At 44.9% G+C, this 21000-nt stretch overlaps 1 protein-coding gene across 2 annotated transcripts; it reads right to left on the bottom strand.

The window, feature by feature from the left end:
* Positions 1-240: 240 nt before the first annotated feature.
* On the bottom strand, positions 241-19190 carry l3mbtl1b (L3MBTL histone methyl-lysine binding protein 1b). 2 transcript variants are annotated; one of them, XM_088933173.1, is made up of 22 exons: positions 19157-19190; positions 14977-15109; positions 14606-14771; positions 13868-14012; positions 12978-13125; positions 12387-12438; positions 11240-11334; positions 10605-10709; positions 10042-10177; positions 9513-9604; positions 8950-9101; positions 8651-8727; positions 8148-8233; positions 7748-7858; positions 7012-7126; positions 6463-6562; positions 5759-5941; positions 5384-5524; positions 5064-5128; positions 4218-4384; positions 3528-3590; positions 241-2648 (listed from the first exon to the last, which is right to left on the bottom strand). In XM_088933173.1, the coding sequence occupies exons 2-22, from the start codon at positions 15085-15087 to the stop codon at positions 2520-2522; spliced, it is 2439 nt and encodes an 812-aa protein (XP_088789299.1). In that variant the 5' UTR covers positions 15088-15109; positions 19157-19190; the 3' UTR covers positions 241-2519. The 2 variants fall into 2 exon arrangements, with proteins under 2 accessions (XP_088789299.1, XP_088789300.1); XM_088933174.1 differs by lacking the exon at positions 19157-19190 and adding an exon at positions 16799-16903.
* Between the last annotated feature and the right edge of the window lie 1810 nt (positions 19191-21000).

The following is a 21000-nucleotide window of genomic DNA, read 5'->3' on the forward strand; positions in this document are numbered from 1 at the left end:
CTTCGCCTGATCCCTCAGCTGTAGGTCTTCTGGGCTGTGGATCTCAGTGGCACTTATAGCACATAACCTTTATCCATTTCAGGTTCTGTGGGCCTGGGATACATTAGAAAACATGTTCAGCCTAGGCAGACAGGATCTCCAAACTTCTGGATAACCCAGTCTGTTAAAATAAGCCCTCATGAGACCTTACCAAGGCTTGGAAGAAAAAGGCTGAGACAAACCCCTGTACAGGGTGGAAAGGGTAAAGGGGTTTAATTTGTTCGGACACGTGTACATTTCCCCAACAGAGCTATGAAGACATTCCCTTGGATGTTCCTGCATAAATTGCTACATCACGAGGAGGTATTCTCACCTAATAGGAAATATCTTAAATAACACACATAAATAACCATCATGTTACACAGCGTCTCACATTTAAATTCAACAGCTAAGCACCAAATAGTATTATTTAACAATACCGTAGAAGAACTCGTTTTAAAACATTCGCAAAGTCCAGGCCTTGACCCATTTTGGGAATTTGTAAAGTGGTATGAATAATTTAAACTCCCCTTGCCTTTTTTAAAATAAAAAAACAGGGTTATTCTAACCTTTCCTTGTCCAAGACTGGATTCCTTTAGTTTGTGAAAAGGCATTTATATTTCTCTCACCCGAGCTGAAACTGTGCAGAAATGTTTCTTTCAAGGGTCAATGTAGTTCATGGGGTTTCTATACAGTTACAGTTCTAGCCATATAAACCAGACATAGCAGTCAAATAAAAGAAAAACAAAGAGCCAATGTCTTCTATGTAAATTTAGCCATATGTAAACACTTTTGCATTGTCATGCAACTATTGGTAGTTTTCCAGTTTTTCTGTGGACTCTATCCCCATCACCCTAGTTATCCTTTTACCCCTTTGACACCGAAATCATCCACAGCCTTCCTATGACCAACGATAAGTCCAGACCCATAGCAAAGAAGGTTTAGTTAATAACATTCAAGTTTTGATATTGGAGGTATTTAATTCCCTTGGAAAGATCTGACCATTAGAAAACCCATCATCTACTGTTCCTTTGGTCAGCTGCTTAAACCAAGGCAGAAAACAACAAGATTCTTTATTTTTTGCAATCACATAGGAGTCTGAAAGCTCGTGGCTCCTTCTAGCTCTTGAGTACACAGCAGTTTTTCTCTTATGGCTGTGCTTACAGAGGTGACTGGAGGAGCTCTGGAAGTTAAGTCACATTAAAGTGTCAAAACAGTTTTTTTTGTTTACTTGGTGACTAACCTCAGTATTATCACATACTAGGTGCAGGTACCTCAGAGGTCAAGAAACTCCTATAGGAAAAAAGTGGGTGTTTTACAGAAGTGGCCAGTGGTGCTCCCTAAAACACTATAGGGAAACACTCTTTCCAAGTAAATAGATAAACGAGGTGTGTTCTTCTTGAATTTTACAAATTTTCATTTGTAGTTAAAAAAACATTTCATTGGAGAGACAGCATCACAGGAATGGCTGGTGTTAAATCCAGTTCAAATATGCTTTGAAACAAAACCTGATGAAAAACAATTCACAAAATTCTGTATCCACCTCCACAGTTTCTCCCATGATCCAACCTCCTTTCCACCACCATCCCTGACCACTGACCGTCTGTCAATTCAAGGGCGCCATCTACTGGTGGAGTCCAAACCTGCAGCATACTGAAGCAGTTCATAGTTCCTCACCTCATAGCTCATCCTTTTTCCTACAGGCATCAAAACAACTTATTTTCTTGTGGCTTCTATGATTTTTAATGACTTTTTTAATGAATTGGAGAACAACCCCCCAAGCACCATGTGCTCAACAAAGTGCTCTCAGCACCAGTTATGTCCTTAAGGTACACTAAAATCAAAATTCATGCAGGAAAAGCTACAAGTTAAAAATCTAGAGAGAGCTTTTCCTCTTACAAAATAGTTCTGGAGAGTTCACGGGAAAGATTTCCCTGCAGATCACTGGGAAAGCTATTTTTTTTAGGGAATTTAAAAAATAAATGTAAATGACAAATCTGCCTAGGTGTGAACTGATCGACCCCAGCATGCTTGAGTGGATAGGTTTTTTTGTCAGTTGCAAATGATGTCCTGCATCACAGTGGCTTTTCCTAATCCACTTCCTGTTGCCGCTACCGAGAGCATGAGAGGTCAAGGGTCAGCCAGCAAAGACCCTCCAAACTGCTGCACTGTAGACCAGAAATCTGTGAGGATTGATTCTCTAAAAACATTCACTCTGTGACATTCAAAACAAACAAACAAACAAAAAAAAAGATATCCTCCAATAAAGCATTGGAAGTACAAACAAGAAGACGAAATAAATAAAAAAAAAAACACATTCCCTCCAAATAAAAGTTACATGCCCCCGTTCCTGGCTTGTGGAACAGCGGTCTTAAATCGGGAGACTCGATCAAGGAGAATGAGTTGCACGCCCAGACGAGCAGGCACCGGAAGACTGTTCTCCATGAACAGGAGTGCAGACGGCTGAGGCTCTCCAGTGCCGCGCGCTCCCCTGCACAGCCTCACTCCTCGTCAGCACTCTTGAACATGAGGATGGAGTTGTAGATCTTCAGGGCCGGGCCCAGCTTGATGCTCAGGATCTTGACAATGTCCGCCTGGGTGAGCAGCAGGAAGGCCTCTCCATCTATTTGCTGCCAGACAAGAGGACAGGGCTGGCTTCAGATCAGCCTCTCTGTTCAGCAGACACTTGCCAGGCACAAGCATTTACTGTACTGAGCTCCCCCAAAAAGGCTGATGGCATGTTTATTTACAGAATAAAAGGAAAAAGTCAAACTAATTTACAAGGTTCTAACAATTGAAGCATCCAGCTTTAGGGTAAGACTCCAGAACTAAAAAAACAAGACATTTCTGGACAGGGCTCAGAAAGAAGAGTAGCCACAGTACTCCCAGAACAGCAGCAGTGGTGAGGGTTCTGGACCTACAGCTGGAAGGTTGCAGGTTCGAATCCCAAAGGATGATGAGGCTGTAATATCTCTGAGTGAGGGACTCGCCAGTAAAAATAACAAGAGGAATAAATGGGTGCAATAGTAAATCACTTTGGATAAAACCGTCAGCCAGATTAGAAGTAAGTGATACATGTGCAAGTTGAGTGAAATTAAGTTCTTCAGGTTTGATGACCATCAACCTGACAAGGCTGTTCAAAAGTCTGATGTTTGACCCAACCGTTACTTCAAGATCAAAACAGCAGCCAGGGCAAACAGACTTGGTAGAACATGATTAGCTATTAGACTCAATGACCATCAGATGAATCACGTTACATATTTATGATCCTTCCAGGAAATGGCCAGAAGAGATTCTTATAACTATGCAGGAACTACACAAGACAGACAGACAGACTACATGTTATAATGTGGGATTTAGTAGCAAGACAAAAAGGCTGAAGTGAAAATGTTTAATACCTGGTTACCCAGTCCTCTGTTTAGGTATTTGTGAGTTATGGCTAAGGCTACAGAACAGCAAGAGAAATTTAAATGAGAAAAAGAAAACACCAAAAGGAAAAACACCCTTACCTCACTCCTGAAAACAGCAGCATGATCTTTGCAGCCCGGCAAGCCTCTGACGAAGCTGGCGACCTAATTTAAGAAGGGAGCATAGCAGCAAACCCAGCTATTAGTCATTTAGTCCCTAATCCCTTGACAGGAAGTAGAAAGCACAGACCTCCTAGAATTAGGTTAATTCTGCCCTTTCTGGGATGAAAACATCAGCCCTGCTGTGTGGCCAGTGGCAAATGCAGCACAGCACCCCTGCTGTCTACACAGACACACGATGACAATGCTTAAGGATCAAAACAGACCTCAATTTATACCTCTCAACTTGTGTAGTAACAGGGGGCTGGCTCCCAAGCAGCCATTCTGCGACGAGGTGACTGCTAGAGTTGGGAGACTAGGCAGCCAATCAGGCTTTTCGCAATAATGTAATGCACTTGTAGCCTCGCTTAAAGCTAGCTGCCCAGTCTCATGTAATGTGACTAAAACTACAAAACAATTGCACAGTGGACCACCAGCAACTCAATTCAGTAATGAGCCTAGATGAACAGCAGGTAATTACAGGTAATTAATTGAGATCATCTCTAAGGAAAGATTGATTGCAAGAACTATATTGAGAAACACAGTCCAGGCATTTCCGGGAGAGTTAAGTGGGTTCGGCTCTTTGTCAGAGCTCCCCAATGGGCAGTAACAAGTCTTCCGGGGTCCAGTTACCTCCTCAGTGGTCCACTTGGCCACTTTTTTGGCAGAGAGGCCCAACACCTCTGGCAGCAGCTTGCAGTGCTTCTCCCAGCACATCTGGATGCGCTGTGTGGGGCTGGTGGAGCAGGAAGGGGTGAACACCGAGTCGTGGAGAGCCTGCTGCAGACTCACGGGGGACTCTGGGGAGGGGAGGAAGAGAGCACAGTCATTGTAGAGTATCCCCCCACAACACAGCACTGAATGCACAGTGGCAAGTAAACCATCAAACCTCAATCGCAAGAGATCAGATCACTTTATTGGCCATATACAATTTCTTGTTTTAAGAATTTGTCTTTTCGCATACCCCAACTTGCTCTCCATGAGACTGTGTACCAGTATAGGAATATTACTGCTATAGAGCATTAAGGGAACACTAACACAGCAACACTGCTGTGCAACAGGGATGCTCACCTACTAGGAGCAAGTTTTCATTCCAGCTACATCCAACTGCACTGAAGTATAACAGCTTTTCTTAGCTCTTAAGGTGATAATTTAAAGAGACGTGTAGTCTGGGTATGACTGCAGCCCGCTGTACACTGTAAACCTACACCGCACTGCCATGGTTAAATATACACTGAACACAGACACAGCAGTGTCATTACAGAACAACACGACCATGCTGTTCCGACACTAACATACTGAATGCATAAGCACCTCCCTCTATACATGTTTGACTCAAACTTTGTAGGGAAAAAAGATAAACACATGGATTTGTAAAGCAACCTACAGCACAACAAGAGAAACAATTAGGCAGTTTGGCACATTTCTGTTTGGTATGGCAGATCAAAAAAACAATGAGTTAAGTATCGAGTCTTGTACCTTTTCCATCTCCAATTTCCTGTTTGACAAAATGAAGCTTTAAACATTTGGGAATTTGTTCAGACCTGGAGAAAAACAAAAGATTATAAAACTCTGATTATTCTCTGGAAAGAATGCGTCACGACTTCAATAAGAGACAGGCACGGTTAAAAAAATAAGGCAACGGATATTTCACAGTGAAAGAGACGAGAAGAAAAGTAATTTCCATAAGATCAAAGGGTTTTCTTGTCAGGGAAATATTCCTCACTTTTCTTATGTTTTCTGAAATTTCGAGAAAGAACTGCCATTTTTTTGTCCCGTGGAGTACGGCGTTCAATTACTTTTTGGCGTTGTTGCCACTGTCGCAGTGCTCAGCAGCGCCCCCTATCCTCTCCTCACTGCTGTGCATAGGCTCCGACAGGCTCTGGACACTGCTGCGCCCCGACCGCTCGCTGTCGCCGCTCCAAGACTTCCTGCCAACACTGAGAACAAGATAGTTACCAGATGGTACCAGGTGCTTCCGTGTTTGTGGCTCCTCCCTTTGGTGCTTTGTGTTGTGCTCCTCTCATTGCCTCTCTGCGGCTGCTCATTTTAAAATTTTACAGCGGAGCGTGACACACAATTGAGCTTAAATGCTGAGTAAGTCACTTTAAAAACACTAGAGGGGCTCAGACGTTGCCAAACGCCACAGGGAAGAGGCGCACTGCCCCACTGACCTGGAGTGGGGGGAGTCGTCCTGCAGCTCGGGCAGGTCGGGGGTGGTGGAGGTGGGCGTCGGCGTCTCGGTGCGCTTGCCCTTGTGCGGCCCAGCCAGCGCCACCGTCCTCTCTCCGCTCAGCCGGTCAGGCAGGAGCCCTTCCTTATTCAGGTTGATCTCGGAGTAGGGGCAGCTGACCGATCTGTCGGGACACCAACAGCACCGTGAGCGCACCGCCACAGCCTCCAGGACCTCCAGCTCGGTCTGCTGGGGTGTGGGCATGGGGCAGAAATAAAGCAGCAGCCTGTCGCTACCTACCCTTGCATCTCTGACAGATGCAAAGGGTTGGCTGATGCATTATTAAACTGATGCTTGTTAAATATTTTTCCATTTATTTTTTTCCCCCAAAATCATTCTCAGTGGTCTTTTCATGGCTTTAATTACTATATCCTGAAAGAGGCAGCGTAAAGCATATGTAGCATAAATATACAGTGACAGAGCCCAGAAACCCCCCCAGCGTGTCCCGTCTCGGTTTTGCACCAGGCTGTAATGGCAGTGAAGGCTATCTGCGACTGGGCTGGTCGCGTGAATCCAGTTTCCCCCAGCACAGCAGGAATGGCATTAAAACACAGGCTGTTCCTCTCCAATTAGCTTTCTCAAAGGCGAGGGGCAGTCTCCGAGCATCGCAGGGCTCTGCCAGAACAGGGTCAGGGGGGAACTCACGTGTAGTGCGTGCCGTACCGGGGTCCCCGGATGTGGCCCACGCCGTTGCACCCCGGAGTGGGGCAGCCCTGCCCTGGGAGCGCCGTGGAGTCGGACAGTCCTGAAACACGGAGGCAGAGCCGCGAGTTACGAACACAGCTGACCAGAGCGCCCCCTGGGGGCCATCAAGGTCAGCCACTGGCCAGTAACGCGGCAGGTCTGGAATCTCCCTTCCAGGGAGGAACAGAGTGGTCCGTGTACTCCGTCTCTGCCAGAACGTGTGACAGCACCTCCAGTCTCGTATTCGCAATAATGCTGGTACTGATCCTGTGTATAGAGGTACAGAGACACCTGACAGCAAGTTCTTCTAGTGTGAAAGACCTGCCACAGAAGGATGCACAAAACCTTAACTGTCCTACCCTGTTGGCATCTACCTAATAAACAAGGTAAAGTGATTCGGTATATTCCTTCACGTGCAAACCTTGAGTCAGCAGTAAATCTCACAAATGGCACATGGGAGGAAACTAATGGCAAAGAAGATCAGCGCGAAGGGAATTTGCCGGACCTTACCCAGGGGGTTCTGCAGGGGGTGCCCGGTCTTCTGACACCAGCCCATGGGGTGAATGTCGGAGCTGTCTGCGTCCACCCAGTAATCATAGTCCTTACTCCAGCAGTCAAAATGGATCTGCCAGAGTGGGAGAAGGAAAAAAAGAGAGACTAAACGTCTGATGTGCAGCCTGGGAATGTGATCCTGAGCCTGGACAGACCTTTGCTCAACTGTACTTGCAGTCGAGGCTGTAACTCTGCTTCCCCACTGTTCTCAGAACAGAAGTGCCAATGACAGAGGCTGAACTACTGTCACTAGTGCAAATGTTACTGCAACCGTAGCTTGCACTGAAACTATTTTGCGCTGGTCCTCACCCTGAGAACGTGCTCCGTCAAAAGTATTTGACTGACTGTAAAACTAACAATGAAGCTGCATTACAGACTCCCCAGCAAACAAATAAAACACGACCCCCTGACACTGGACACAGCACCTGGCACAAAACAGAAGCAACAAACTGTGCATCAGTGTCACACAGGGTCTGATGTATATATTTATACCCAAGGCTGATATTTGTGCCACACACACTTGAGGAGACAGGATCATTCCTGTGCTTGAGGGAAACTGCTCCTAGTATGTTAGGGTCCTGTTATTGAAAGAATGGATTATTTGAGGCACTTGCTGATACCAACTGGACACACTCAGAGCATGCATCACAGTTGCACAGGCTGTGTGACATACAGCATGGCTGTCTGGCCCTACCTTCACCCTGTGGTCCTCAGTGTCCATGATGGTGGCCACTCTGATCAGCATAGGGTTCCTCTTGTCCACGGCTTCCAGCTTCATGTTCACCTGGAACCCGTGAGAGGGTCTCTGGTGGGGGGGATAGACAACATTGCACCACTGATTACCTGCAGGAGACATGCTAGGGACACAAAGCCAGAGAAGCACAGGCCTCAGCCGAGAGGGAGACAGAATGAATATTATGCCAAAATGGCTGGAGTCAGTATGGTATCCCGGTTTGCAGCTCTGATAAGGCGGGATTGCTGGGGGTCTGTGGGAGCAGGGCCTCTCCTCCCAGTACAGTGCTGGGATTTTAGCCGTGTGCCCCTCCAGCTGGCAGGGTTATTAGGGGTAAAAATGTGCTGCAGACTGTCCCTACCTGTTTAAAGGCCCTGGCGGGGGCAGCTTGGGATCCCGTCTCCTCTAGATATTTCTCCCAAGAGAAGCTCCTCGGATGTTTGTATTCTGAAAGAGAGCCGGACACCCAGAGTGTCTGTACCATAAACTCAGACCACACAAGGTTGCCTACGCCCTCCACTGAAGAGACCGCCACAACAGCAGAGGTCAAAGGTCAGCCCAATACCAGGTGACCACTGCTTTCAATATCTTATCAACTGGTAACCAATTTAGTTACTCAAGACAGACAACAAAAACCTATACTGGACTAGAAGTGGTACAAATTAATAGTGGTTTATTACATTCCAAGTATGAAATACTTCTTCAGGGACTGGATATAATTTCCCATCATTGCCTCACTTAAAGAGCCCCTAGAATTCATCACAGATTTTTGCTCATGGCAGCAAAGGAGTCCACAATCTGCCCAACAGATTGTCCAACAGAGCAAAGTACAGGATTAGGCGGGGCGGTGGGAGATGAACTCACCTGCTGGGGCCGTCAGGGTCAGTCCCTGCTCCTGGCAGTAACCCACGGGATGAATGTAAGGACTGCTGGAGTCACACCTGGAAGAGACCAACAGCGCTCGGTCATCAGCTCCGAAGTCCCGTGGCCTTCGTCATTAACGAAAAGGGGGCCGTGCTTCCCCTGGCAGGGCGGACGTAAAGGCTGCCGATTACTAGAATGTTTTAAGAATTGGCCGGGGGGGCGACAGGCAGCGGGTGGAGGTGGAAAGCAGGGCGCGAGCCCGCCGTGGCGGCGGCGGCGGCAGGCCTCGGCCCTCTCACCAGTAGTCGTAGCTGTCGTCCCAGTTGTCGAAGTGGATGAGCAGGCGGTTGTCAACCACGGCAGCGATGGTGGCCACGCAGATCAGAGAGGGGTTCTTCCTGTCCACTGCCTCCAGTTTCATCCCCGGGCGGAACCCAGACGGGGTGACAGACTGAGGGGAACGGGGAAGATTCGCACAGTTATGACGCCCACGTCCGAAGGGAAGAAGTCAAATGGCCTCAGCTAAAGGCAAGGAGGCGTTGTTCCAATTCCTGCCAGTCCAGGAGGACTACGACAATGGACACCCTTTTAAAAGTGAAGGAAAGTGCAGAAAATTAAACCTCCAGCATGAAGCCACTGCTCTGGAGCATATTCTTAAAGGGGTACGAGCGTTCACTGATGACTGCTCAACGACTGAAAGACGGGAAGTTTTCAACAGTCGAAATCTTTCTAAAGAAAAATGGTACTGACAGTCTGCTGGCTAGAAATCCAAATGTTGGGACAAAATCAAATAATAAAATATAAGAAATAAGAGCCAGGAGATGTGAAACAGCTTCTCGTGAATAGTCAAGCTCCTACTCACAGTGTTGAGACTCTTGAAGAGGTGTTTAGGAGCGATCTGTCCTCTGCAGTTCTTCACATAGGTGCTCCAGTTGAACTCTCCGTCTTTGCACCCTGCACCGAAGCTCAGCCAGTCAGAAAACTTCGCAAAGAATTATCACTACCTCACCGTGCTTAGAGAAACTAGAATAGGCAAATAAAGTACTGATGTACTCCGTGTAATTGCTCCTTGTTTTCTTACATAGGCAGACTAAAGTAACTGAACCTTTTTAATTCTGCAGATAAGATTCGAAGAGGGTGTGAAAGTGAAGCACAAGTGGAAACTCTGTGGAATTGCATTTAAAACTTAGAAAAGGGGGCACTTCTTTAAGGGTTGTGGGGGGATGGAACAAGCTACCTAGCCATGTTGTTGAAGCCGATACCCTGGCTTCTTTCAAGAAACAGCTGGATGAGATCCTTGGAACAATTAGCTACTAATTACCAAATGGGCCAGACTGACAGAATGGCCTCTTGCAGCTTCTCATCTTTCTCATGGTGGGAGAAACACTCACCTTTGGGGAGCAGCAGTTTATGCCCCGTCTTCTCACACCAGCCAGCTGGCTTAATGTCCCAGGCGTCTGCATTGACCCAGAAGTCATAGCACTCGGGGTAACCATCGAAGTGCAGTCGTATCCTGTAACCCTGGACCTGCAAGCACAAGAGAAAAGTGTTTCACAGACATAAGCCACTCTGACCCACGACAGCATGTATGATATAATCAACACTCTTAGTGAATATTAAACGCTGCACCATTAATGTCAAGATTTGCTAGTCTTTTAAACCAGTCAGGTACTATTTATAATTATTTTTTGTGGATATTTCAGTATATATTACTCTTTCACAGTGCCTAAGTACAATAGGAGAACAAGAAAAGTGCCTTTAGATAGTTTTGATGGGTAAAATAAAGCACAAGCGAAAAACAATTCCTACTGCTGAGAGGCACCACAGTGAGCTCCCATAGTGCGCTCATGATGATGATGATGCACAATTTGACTGGCACACAGGACAACAGGGGCAGACGAAAGGCCTCGCCCTGTTTAACACTCAGCGCTTTGCCCGAGCTCGTCCCACTCACCTCTGCCACGGTGAGCACACAGAACAGGGACGGGTGGCAGGGGTCCAGGCCCTCCAGCTTCATGCCCACTTTGAAGCCGTTCCGACTCTGAGGAAATGACTGGTGCTGAAAAACAGACACGTGGGGTCAAGAGGTCAGGGACAGCCAATGAGGATCCGGTCTGGCTGAGGCAGGGCGAGTGCAGCTGGGGCCCAGAAGACCAGCAAGCAGCTGATAGGTCAACACGTTGAGCAAGGCAATATCTGCCAACAGAATTTCATAAACACAGGATCAGAGAGACAGGCATTCTCTAGAAGCCTTTGGCTTCTCTGTAAATTCACCTCATTCGTATTCCCAGTATTTTCTTTAAATCTGCCTGTCAACATCTTTGATCTTAAAGACACTAATCAACATAAAAAATTAGCTTCATGAGAGATGAGAAAAGTGACCGAGCAAACTGTCCTTTTCATCAGAATCAGTTGGCCACCCACAAACTGCTCAAGTGTAGCTCACTGACCTCCAACAACGCCCAACCAAACTGGCCTATTGCATCATACTTGCAGGTCTCTGGGGGAGAGACTGTTTAAAGACAAAGACATCTGTCTCCACCTTCCTCCAGATAGGAATGAGGAGGACAGGCCTGAGGGGGCACCAACCTCTTTGAAGAGCTTGACTGGGGCGGCTATAGCCTTCTCCTCTTCCAGGTACGTGTGCCAACTCCACACTTTCTTCTTTGCTGGCTGGGTCATTACTGTGGAAGAACCAATATGAACACAACTGACGCAAACTTTAAAAAAAAATACCACACCCACCAGCTCTCTTTTCACAGTGCAGTCAAAAACAGAATTTCATCTGGCACGAATGCAATACACTTCCTTTCCCCTTATTACTACTCTCATAACAACAGTTCATGCAATCATACACTGCTGTGTAAAAGTCTTAAGATACCTTAAACAATCAGGAGTTACAATATGTGCTGTGAGCATCAACAAATTACTCAAAACCTCCATTAGTGCTTTCTACCGGTATGACAAATATTACTGATATGGCTTAATTTGGGTGGGAAGACGCCAGACTTGTCATTTTGCAAACTTTAATTTACATTGATCAGAATCTTCAAAAACACAATCATAACCATCGAAGGTAAACTACATATAAGGAGCAAAGATGAAGTTCTGTAGTGCCTAATCTACCACAATTGCCAATCGTAACTAAACCGAGTCATTGTCAGGCATTTCTTTACATTAACATCTCTTCAGAGTTCCATAAAGCTAAAGGCCTACATTTTGCATTCTCCTTTCAGGAGATCAGTATTATAGCATTATTTTTCTGCATAAAGAAGGAAACAGAAAAACTAGACTTATACACAGCAGTACATAGGAAATCGGTGAATACTGGCTGAACAATTGTCATCTTTTATTACCCAGTGCCTGCAAATGGAACCAGCACTGCATGGTATGACACATCCAGACTTGAAATGATGGTGACAAGTAAGCAGTAACAGTCAAAACAAACTATCTTCATCCTTATCTCTTGCCTCTGCACATGCCGATACAGAAACTGCACAGAACGCAATGTTCTAGTGACAACCGCACTCTATACGATACGAGAGGGTAACTGCTTTTAAAAAACAGTTTAAGAACTTTCTGCTCTGCTCCAACGTTGGGCAAGGGTTAATAATTGTCAGCTGCCAGCTAGGTGATGCCATGAAATGTCAAGAGCTGTGCATCCTGACATGGAGGTACGCCCACACAGGACGGCCCCATCTCTCAGAGAACGTTTCTCCACAACACAGCTCTTTACCTTGCCTGGCCTGCTTGGCAGCTCTCCTCCCTTTGCCCGCCTTGGACTTTTCCTACAAATAAAAAAAAACATTCGTAAAACTTCCTAAAATGTATCAAATGAATGAAGCAGTCAACAGAAGAAACCAAAAATCTAACGGCAGTCTTTCTTCTCCATTTTGGTCAGCAAGAAGAAAACTGCTGAAAAAATGTTCATTTTTAAACCGCTCTTTCGACTGTTAAGTTTTTTTTCTTTTTACTCCAAACTGCAAAAAAAATGTCATCTAAATGAGAAAATGATTTGTGGTGTCCAATCCAAGAGAAGTACATATTTATAAGACCTTCGGTTAATATCTTCCCTTCTGGAGCTTCACAAAGAAACATTTCCTTAGACCATAGTTACTCAATATGTTGTAGCTTTCTCAAATTTAACGTGGACGGTTATGATGGAGAGCGCCTTATTTCAGCATCAAGGCAAAAACAAAACATCTTCTGGAGCTTCAGATCTAGAAAATGAATTGGAGGTGAGAGGGGTATCAAAGAGGAATCCTCAGTGTTTTGCAGTCAAGAGTACAGGTGAGGGACAGAGCTGATAGCAGCAAGATTCTAAAACCTCCTCCTCCTCGGGGTTCTCTTCGTCTTCGTCACCCGAGTCCATGTACAGCTTCCTCTTCCTCCTCACACGCTTTCCCAGCCTGTCGCTCTCGTTGCCTGGGTTACCGCTGGCCCCGCCTCTGTCTCTCTGCTCCACAGGGCTGGCCCTGCAACAACAGCACCGAGCACACTCCTTAGAAAGGGCAGTCTACAAGGAGGACATCCAAGCATCCGGGGGACACAACCATATACTCTCTTTCCTCACATGCAAACCAACACAAAATGATCAATTCCTGGTTCTACTTCTGTCACTTCGAGCTATATTAAAAGAGCTTGGAGGTACAGTAATACCTTCACACGTTTTGTACCGGGAACCTTGTAATCAGAAATAAAATCTGTCTCCTTGCTTTCTTTGCAAGTAGTCTCGAGTGTCACATGCTGAGCATTCTTGTCTTATAACCCTGGGAGTTTCCTTTAACATCTTTACTTTGATGTGATTAAACGTCACTTATTTGAAATTTAAACATTCTCTGGCGCTTCAGGCTGGAATTCTTCAGTCTGGCCTAATGGAGAGGTTTGGATAAGAAGGATCATTTTGTCTACCCTTATTAGAAGCGTGAAAGTTGATGCTCCTCGTTAGAAAAAAATAAAATTCTCCAACAAAGAAGCTTTAGGAAAATCTGCATAAACCTTAACCAGCTCAGATGGTCAGGAAACACTCATATTGCAGAATGGCAACTAGTAAACGCATACTGAAAATGAAAAGGTGAAAAAATAATCTTGAAATTAACATTTTTAAGCCATCTGCAGAGTTAAAATGGGAACTGGGGTTATTTGGGAACCAACCAGATTGGATAATAGATGCTGGGTATATCGCATGAATCTTGTTGCAGAACTAGTGCTCTGTACCTGCAGCTGGAGGGCTGTGCGCAGGCAGGGCTGCAGAACTTGCCCTGGATGAAGCTGTCCTGGCTCCCAGAGATTCCACAGTAGCCACAGCTGACCACCTCCACGCTCGGGGCCTCCTCCAGAGCCTGGGACAGCAGCTCCGCACCTGGGGAACGACAGGGAAAGCGGTCAGTTAACGGAATCTGAACATCCTGGTGGCCCCACAGCTTTAGCACCTGGAGTCATGAGACTTGATACTGGATTTAAACGGGAACTGCAATGGTATTTTAATCCATCAGGGTTAGAAAGTATCGACATTGATGAGTAAAACGTACACAGTAACCTGTAAAACCTCCGATTCACATCACAAAATAGATTAAATTTCCCACGATTCAGAATGTGACCTTATTACATTGCAAAGAAGCGTGCTTGTGGATACATCTCTTTTAATCCAATGCAAAACATTGCTCTGGACTTCGAGACAACAAATACTACTTACTCATAACCTTACTCGGACCATAACTGCATCTGTCCTAATCAAATTTAATCAATTATTAAAAAGCCAGTGTTTTAGAATACTGTCTGATCATAGATGCAGGGCTACTCCTTGCTGGTTTAGCACTACCTGGATTGAAGGAAACAAACATACTGTAGGTTGACACATCCAGTTGCACCTCAGCTGGAGACCATCATGAGGTGCTCATAGAGGCTGGTGTAAAGGAAGCATCAGTGTCCAAAATCAGGAAGCTGCTTTTATACCTTCAGGCTCTGCTGATGTCATGGTCTCCGTGGCAGCCTCTGGTGGAGGGGTGGGGCTATTGGCAAGGGAGGGATTTTGAGGTTCTGTTGCCAAGGCAGCACCCTGAACAGCTTGCATCTCCAGGTCAGTGACGATCTCCAACGTTCCAAACTCATTCATTCGGAACTGCGGGCCACAAGAGGAAAACAAAACTGCAGACTGGTAGGGATGTATATAGCTATCAACACCGGACATCGACAAACCAAACAGATCAACAAAGCCGTTTCAAATACAGACTCAAACAAAAAGTTCCACGCGCTGAAAACACAAGTCTGCACTGCCAGGCCCATCCAGACAAGTGAAATCAAGGCGGTGTGCACCACGTTCGTACCCGAATGTTGCTCTCCGGCAGTGTAGCGATACCGTCCTTCCAGTCCAGGGCGCTCATCATGTCGAAGTCACCCCCGGAGGTGGGCGTCTCTATGGGCGGGGTGTCCGTCATCTTGCAGGGTGCTCTGTGCCACCTGCACGAGGCAGAAAACAAGAATCTGCTCACTGCAGCAGCCGAGATGAAGACCAGGGAATTGTAGCAAAGAAAAAGTGTCAACGAATCAAACCAGATCTCACTCATTCTAGGCTAGATGATGAAGATCTGTTATTACAGAACAATTTAGCAACTGGACAGTAACCATCCATACAGCTGGAGCACAATGTCAAAGCAGCCTACAGTCATTCCACAAGGAGCAGAAGAACAAAGGTCCAGCACAAGATCAACAGTGATATCAAGCAATGAATGGGTTTTTTCCCCAAAATAGGCACCAACGCAGATATTTAAAATTCAAACATTGACATCAATATTATAGTCCACCAACAGTGAGTTTTTATGGAAGGTTACAATTGACAAGAACACGATAGGGAGCCAGTGGCTTAAAATTGAGGATGAATCTGCCCATCAAGAAGAGGATAACGGCACAGTTCTCAGAAGGGCAACGGGTTCAGGGAAGAGCAGAAAGAACAGAGTACAAGAGTCCGTGGCCTCAGGCAGTCACAGTTAAAGGTGCGGAGGTCAAGACTGCACTGCTTCCCAAGTGAAGTTCTACCAGGAAAGCAGACAACCGTGGTTTGAACTTGTTTCAGTCCAGTATGTTGGTGCAACACTAAAATTGAGGGACATGTCTTGCACGAGTCTTCATTACTTCCCAAGTTTTCTTGTGTTTGTTGCCGAGTGCCAAAGTGAAGAATTCATCATTTGGTGCACCCCAACACAAAATAACTGCTTATTTACCTCTCTCCCAACATCTCTCAACTGTTCATCACTGTACTTCAGAACATCATTTGACTGTTTCACTACATATAACAGTATTGCCCCACTCCCACTTTTAGGAAAGCCAAAAGTATTTGGACAATAAGCTGCAGTATCACGTTATTGTATTGCACAGTACCTTCTGAACATATACAGCAAAATACACGACTGTTTTATTTTTAAACAGATCTGATATTTTAATATGATCTATTACAGGTCCTAATCGTCTTTCAATCTGGCAGTAAGCACACACATGCACTTTTAAAATTTTTCTTTAAGGAAGAACATTTGCAGAACCCACCCATACATCCTTTCACTAACCACTTTATCCAACACAGTGCTGCAGGGACAGCCGGAGCCTATCCCGGTAAGCAATGGGTGCAAGGGCAGCATACACCCTGGATGGGACACCAGTCCATCGCCGGGCCCACACAGACAGGCACACACCAGGGCCAATTTTCCCAAAATTCAGTCAGTCTACCAGTATAGCATGTCTTTGGACTGCAGGAGGAAACTAAAGCAGCCAGGGAAACCCATGTGAACACAGGGAGAACATGCAAACTCCACACAGATAGCGCTCCAGGTCCAGAATAGAATCCAGGGCCCCGGCGCTACAGAGCAGCAGTGCAAACCACTGCTCCCAGCCCGGGCTCGCCCTCTCGCCTGACCTCCTGTCTCACTCCTGTCACACTCTGCGCCATCCAGAACTCTCGTCTTCTCTCTTACTGGCCCAAAGCACCAAGACTGGCTCAAAACCACCCCTTCACATTGCACCTTTCCTGGCAGAGCCTGGCAGGGCACCACCCGCAGAACTGGGAGCAGCTCAGGCACCTGCTCCAGCGTGATCTCTCTCCCACACTCCTGCTTCACAACTCTCCAGCTGGGCGATCTGCTTACGGCTCATACTCACGGTAAAAGCGAACGGCATGCTGACAGGGTGTTCACATCACAGCGCGGATGTCAGCTGCTGTGTACAGCAGATCCTACTGCCTCAATCTGTGTGCAAGGCACCCGCGTTACTCTTCCAGCTTCTGTGGGCCATGTTGTTGTTTTAGTCATTCCTTTTACTTTACTGTACTCAACACAGAGTAAATCTGGTATACACTGCAAGTCTGCCAGGATACTTGTGTCTGCTGAGCAATTAATAAAGATAAGCTTCCAGAAAAAAAAAAACATACCCAGTAGGGTATTAACCCCTCATATCAAGAGCTGTGAACGAAAAAGATCAGATCTTTCTAGGTAATAATACCTATTGCTCCATCTGTAACGCTCAGCACAGCAGAGAAAATTGTGATGTGAAAATGTGAACTTCGCTACTTATGTTACTTAATACTTTTCACATCTGATACAAAAAAATCCTCCTAATTCAGGTGAAGTGGTCAATTGAAACTTGGGCCCAGAAAGATGTTAAGGCCGTATACATTTGTTTGGCGAGTTTGTACTGTATTTTACTTTTTTTAAATAAAAACATCTTAGAATATTACCTAAATATTTAGGTTTAGTAAAAAATGTTGATAAAGCGAAGGTATGCAAATGTTTAAACAAGTAAATTAACATAAGCAACGGTATTTTTTTTTATTCCATACCCAACAGGCAATATTTTAATAACGCAACAAATTAAACGTTTTTTTTCCCAAAACCCCACATATGAATTAAGTAACGCAGAATCGATTATTTTTTAATCGTGCCCGACCCTGTCTAAAACATGGGTCTTTAAACACTTTTGTCCGAAGGCAGGATACACAGAAAACACACCGCTGAACTGATCTAAACGAAAGTTTCGGTCCGTAATGACCTATTTCACTGAATTACCTGTTACACACAAACAGAAACGAAGGCCAGGCATGAACTGAAGAAGATTTTAAGTACGAACAGGGTTTTTGTTTTATTTTCAACCATCTTGAAAACGTTAGGTTGGACACTAAATTTATTGGCGAAATTCACATCCAGCCTCCCCAAAAATTAATGATCGATTCAAAAGCTTATCGGTTTGTGCTCAACACCTTATCAATCGTAGCCCGGGCCACAACGAAACCGTTTTATTATTTTTTTTTCCTCGCTGATCCTCACAAAATGAAAAAGATTTTCCGAATACCTGCGGAAAGTTTCAGGGAGTAACCAATGCAATCCCAGCAAGTCCAGACCTGACGTGAACTTAGGCCCCAGTAGGGGGCGACGAGTGCTATCTTTCTCCAATTATGGTGCAATAATAAGGAACAACAAAATGTTATTATTTCACCTTTAAAATGAAGAAAAGGTTATTTATCCGGCAGAACGACCACATAGGTGCTGCGCCTTTGTCAGTTACAGCTTCTGTGGCGTCGCACTTCCGAACAAAAACAAATTAAAACAACAAGTTCAGCTTTCACTTGTTTTAAGAATATTTGATTTATTTCTTTCTCGAACCCCGGGCGGCTTACGAGAGGGGAAAGGAAATCGAAAGATGCTTTGCCCCTGCGTGGTTTTCGAGAAGTAACGGCGAGAATAAAGTTTTAATTTCTAAAAAATAACATTCACAATTTCGTTCACGGCCCGAGCCTTTCGTGGAAAAAAAAAACATGTACTTGCTTTTCCAACATATTGGAAAAATGGCGGATAAACAATAAAAAGCGGTGGAGACGCGGTTGTTTAATTTCATTTTCAAGTTTCCCCCTAGAATTATTCCTGTCATAAATAAAGTGTGATGTGCAAGCGCCCATTTATTAGCGTTAGACTTGATACAAAATGGCGGAGGAAAGGAAAAGGCCCCCAAACACGCTAAAACTATGTAAATAATATAATTTGTTACTTCACAAGAAACAAAACGTGCATACGCCTGGCAAAAAAACAAACAGATACAGGAGATCATGCCCTAATTTTTTTCTGCTATTGCTTTTCCTCCGTAAGTTCATTCTATACTTCGCCCCTTGTCACGGAATGTACAGCTCAGATAGAAGTAATCACAATTCGTATAAAAGAAAGTTTCTAGGTTTCTTCTTCCCAGAACGGAAAAAAATATTTTTAGATGAACGTCGTAACCACCAGCCTCCCCCAATAAACGCACCCTTTCTTTCTGCGCAATATTTGCAATTACGGGAATGCATTGCTTTTAAATTTCTTCTAGGCAAACTTGCCTTTATTATTAAAAAGATTGCGGGCTTCACACGGCGCAGGCGAAATTCAAACTAGGTGCAAACTGTAAAACAAAGCCTTTCTTTGGAGGGTCGGCGTTTTGTTGCGCCGTTTATTCCGAATTGGAAGATAATATTTGAATTGTAAGGAAACTCACCTCGTTTCTCTTTAACTCTTACTTGGAGCTGGACGGTGCATTCATCCGCGCATGCGTCAGACGTAGGCTCTCCTGCCAACTTCGGCTCCAGACAAACTTTAGCACAACTACTGATGGTAGCTAGGTAGAGCACTGCGATTATTTCGCACCATGAGGAAAAAAAAAACCTTACATATGCAGGAAGGGTCACCAATTATATCTTTTTTTTGTGTGTGCTCACCACAGATTTTACCTCGTTTACGCCTGTTGGTTGCCCGTTGTTTAAATTCAGGAAGAGTGCCCGAGCAGCACAAGAAAAGAGATTCCGAGCAGGACCATTTTTTAGAGCCGCTCCCGCGCCCAATTTTAAATCCCCCCCACCAGAAACAACAGTCTGTTGTACACCCCCCACCTTTTAAATATTATTGGATCTCTATGACTAGTTTTGCTACGTAGTGCCATAACGGTGGTCCTTATGTAACCTAAAACAGTGGAGCTTATTACATTCGTAGTTGAGCTGCACAGCCAGCTGAGGCGCGTAAGTGCAGTACCATTGCTAACGCGTACGTGGAGGCTGAGTTATGGCCATGAATCTCCCAGAGTCGGGGCGTTTGTTTTTACCTCTTTGGGCATGAAAGATGGGGTTAGGGGATTTGCAGCACCTCCTCGTCCGTCGGTAATTTCACACGCGGCAGTGCCAAAATGTGGTTTTAAGCAGCACGCAACTAAAATCCGACACCCCGCATCGATTCACTCGCATCACAAGCCGGGTAATAAAAAAAAAAAAACATGCATCTGGAAACGCCTTGGTCTCTATCCCCGAGCAGTCAAAAACGGTTTTCATTCAGGTGTTTAAAACGCCGACATTTTCCAAATAAAAGCAATAAGATCCATGCTGGCGGGTAGCGGATTCTGCCTTTTGCAGGTGTGATCGATGAAGACGGGCACCGCGCTTTTTAACATTTTTTTTTTCCATACAAACAAGACTGTGCGGAAAACGTGCAGTTTTAATAATTGCATTTTGAGATCACAGCATAATCGTGTTAAAAACAAAGCAAATGTACACACTATGAGATCCTTTTAATTCTAACAATAGACGGAAATTGCAGGTGGTTACACCATCCTCTTAGTTATAGTGGCAAATGCGTTTCCGTTACATATGAGGATATGTAAAAGAAACTTGTTTATGAAATATGTAATTAAATAGACCTGTGCAGCTCAGCAGATCAACCGCATGTGTTAATTACTTCATAGGTGCCGTCACCGATGACGTCGGTAGCTTTAACTGTGACGACAGAAAGCAACGCAAAGCGTCTATATACCTTGCCTCTCCTTAAGCAGTGTTGTAGTCTTTTATTACATACACTTAACCATGACCTGAGGCGTCATCATCGTTCTAAGGGATTCAATTTTGTAGTTGTGCTCTTTGAAATATAACTGTATACATTGAAATATGTTTATTTCAGTTCGGATCAGTTACATTTTATATGTAGTAAAATACGTTTATTTTCTTGTAAAAAAAAGCTATAGAGAACATTCAAGACTGGGCAAACACTTGGCAGATGACGTTGACAAGTGCAGGGTTTTGCACGCAGGCAGCAAAAACACGACTTTTAACATCGCAATAATAACGCTGACATCATTTAGATCTAGACGATGCGGGGAAGGAATTAAAAAAGTAAACAAAATATATCATTGTTAAAAGGGAAGAATTTAATTCAAGGAATGTTATATTTGAATTGCATAGCTCACTCGTAAAGCTTCGTTTAGAATATTGTTTATGATTTCAGTCACCATGGTACAGAAGTGCTGCTCTGAAACAATCCAGAGGAGAGCATCCAGGTGCATTCTGGGACTTACGGAAA

The sequence above is a fragment of the Atractosteus spatula genome, chromosome 14 (genome assembly GCF_055471065.1).
Source record: "Atractosteus spatula isolate fAtrSpa1 chromosome 14, fAtrSpa1.hap1, whole genome shotgun sequence".
In the NCBI taxonomy this organism is placed as follows: Eukaryota; Metazoa; Chordata; class Actinopteri; order Semionotiformes; family Lepisosteidae; genus Atractosteus; species Atractosteus spatula.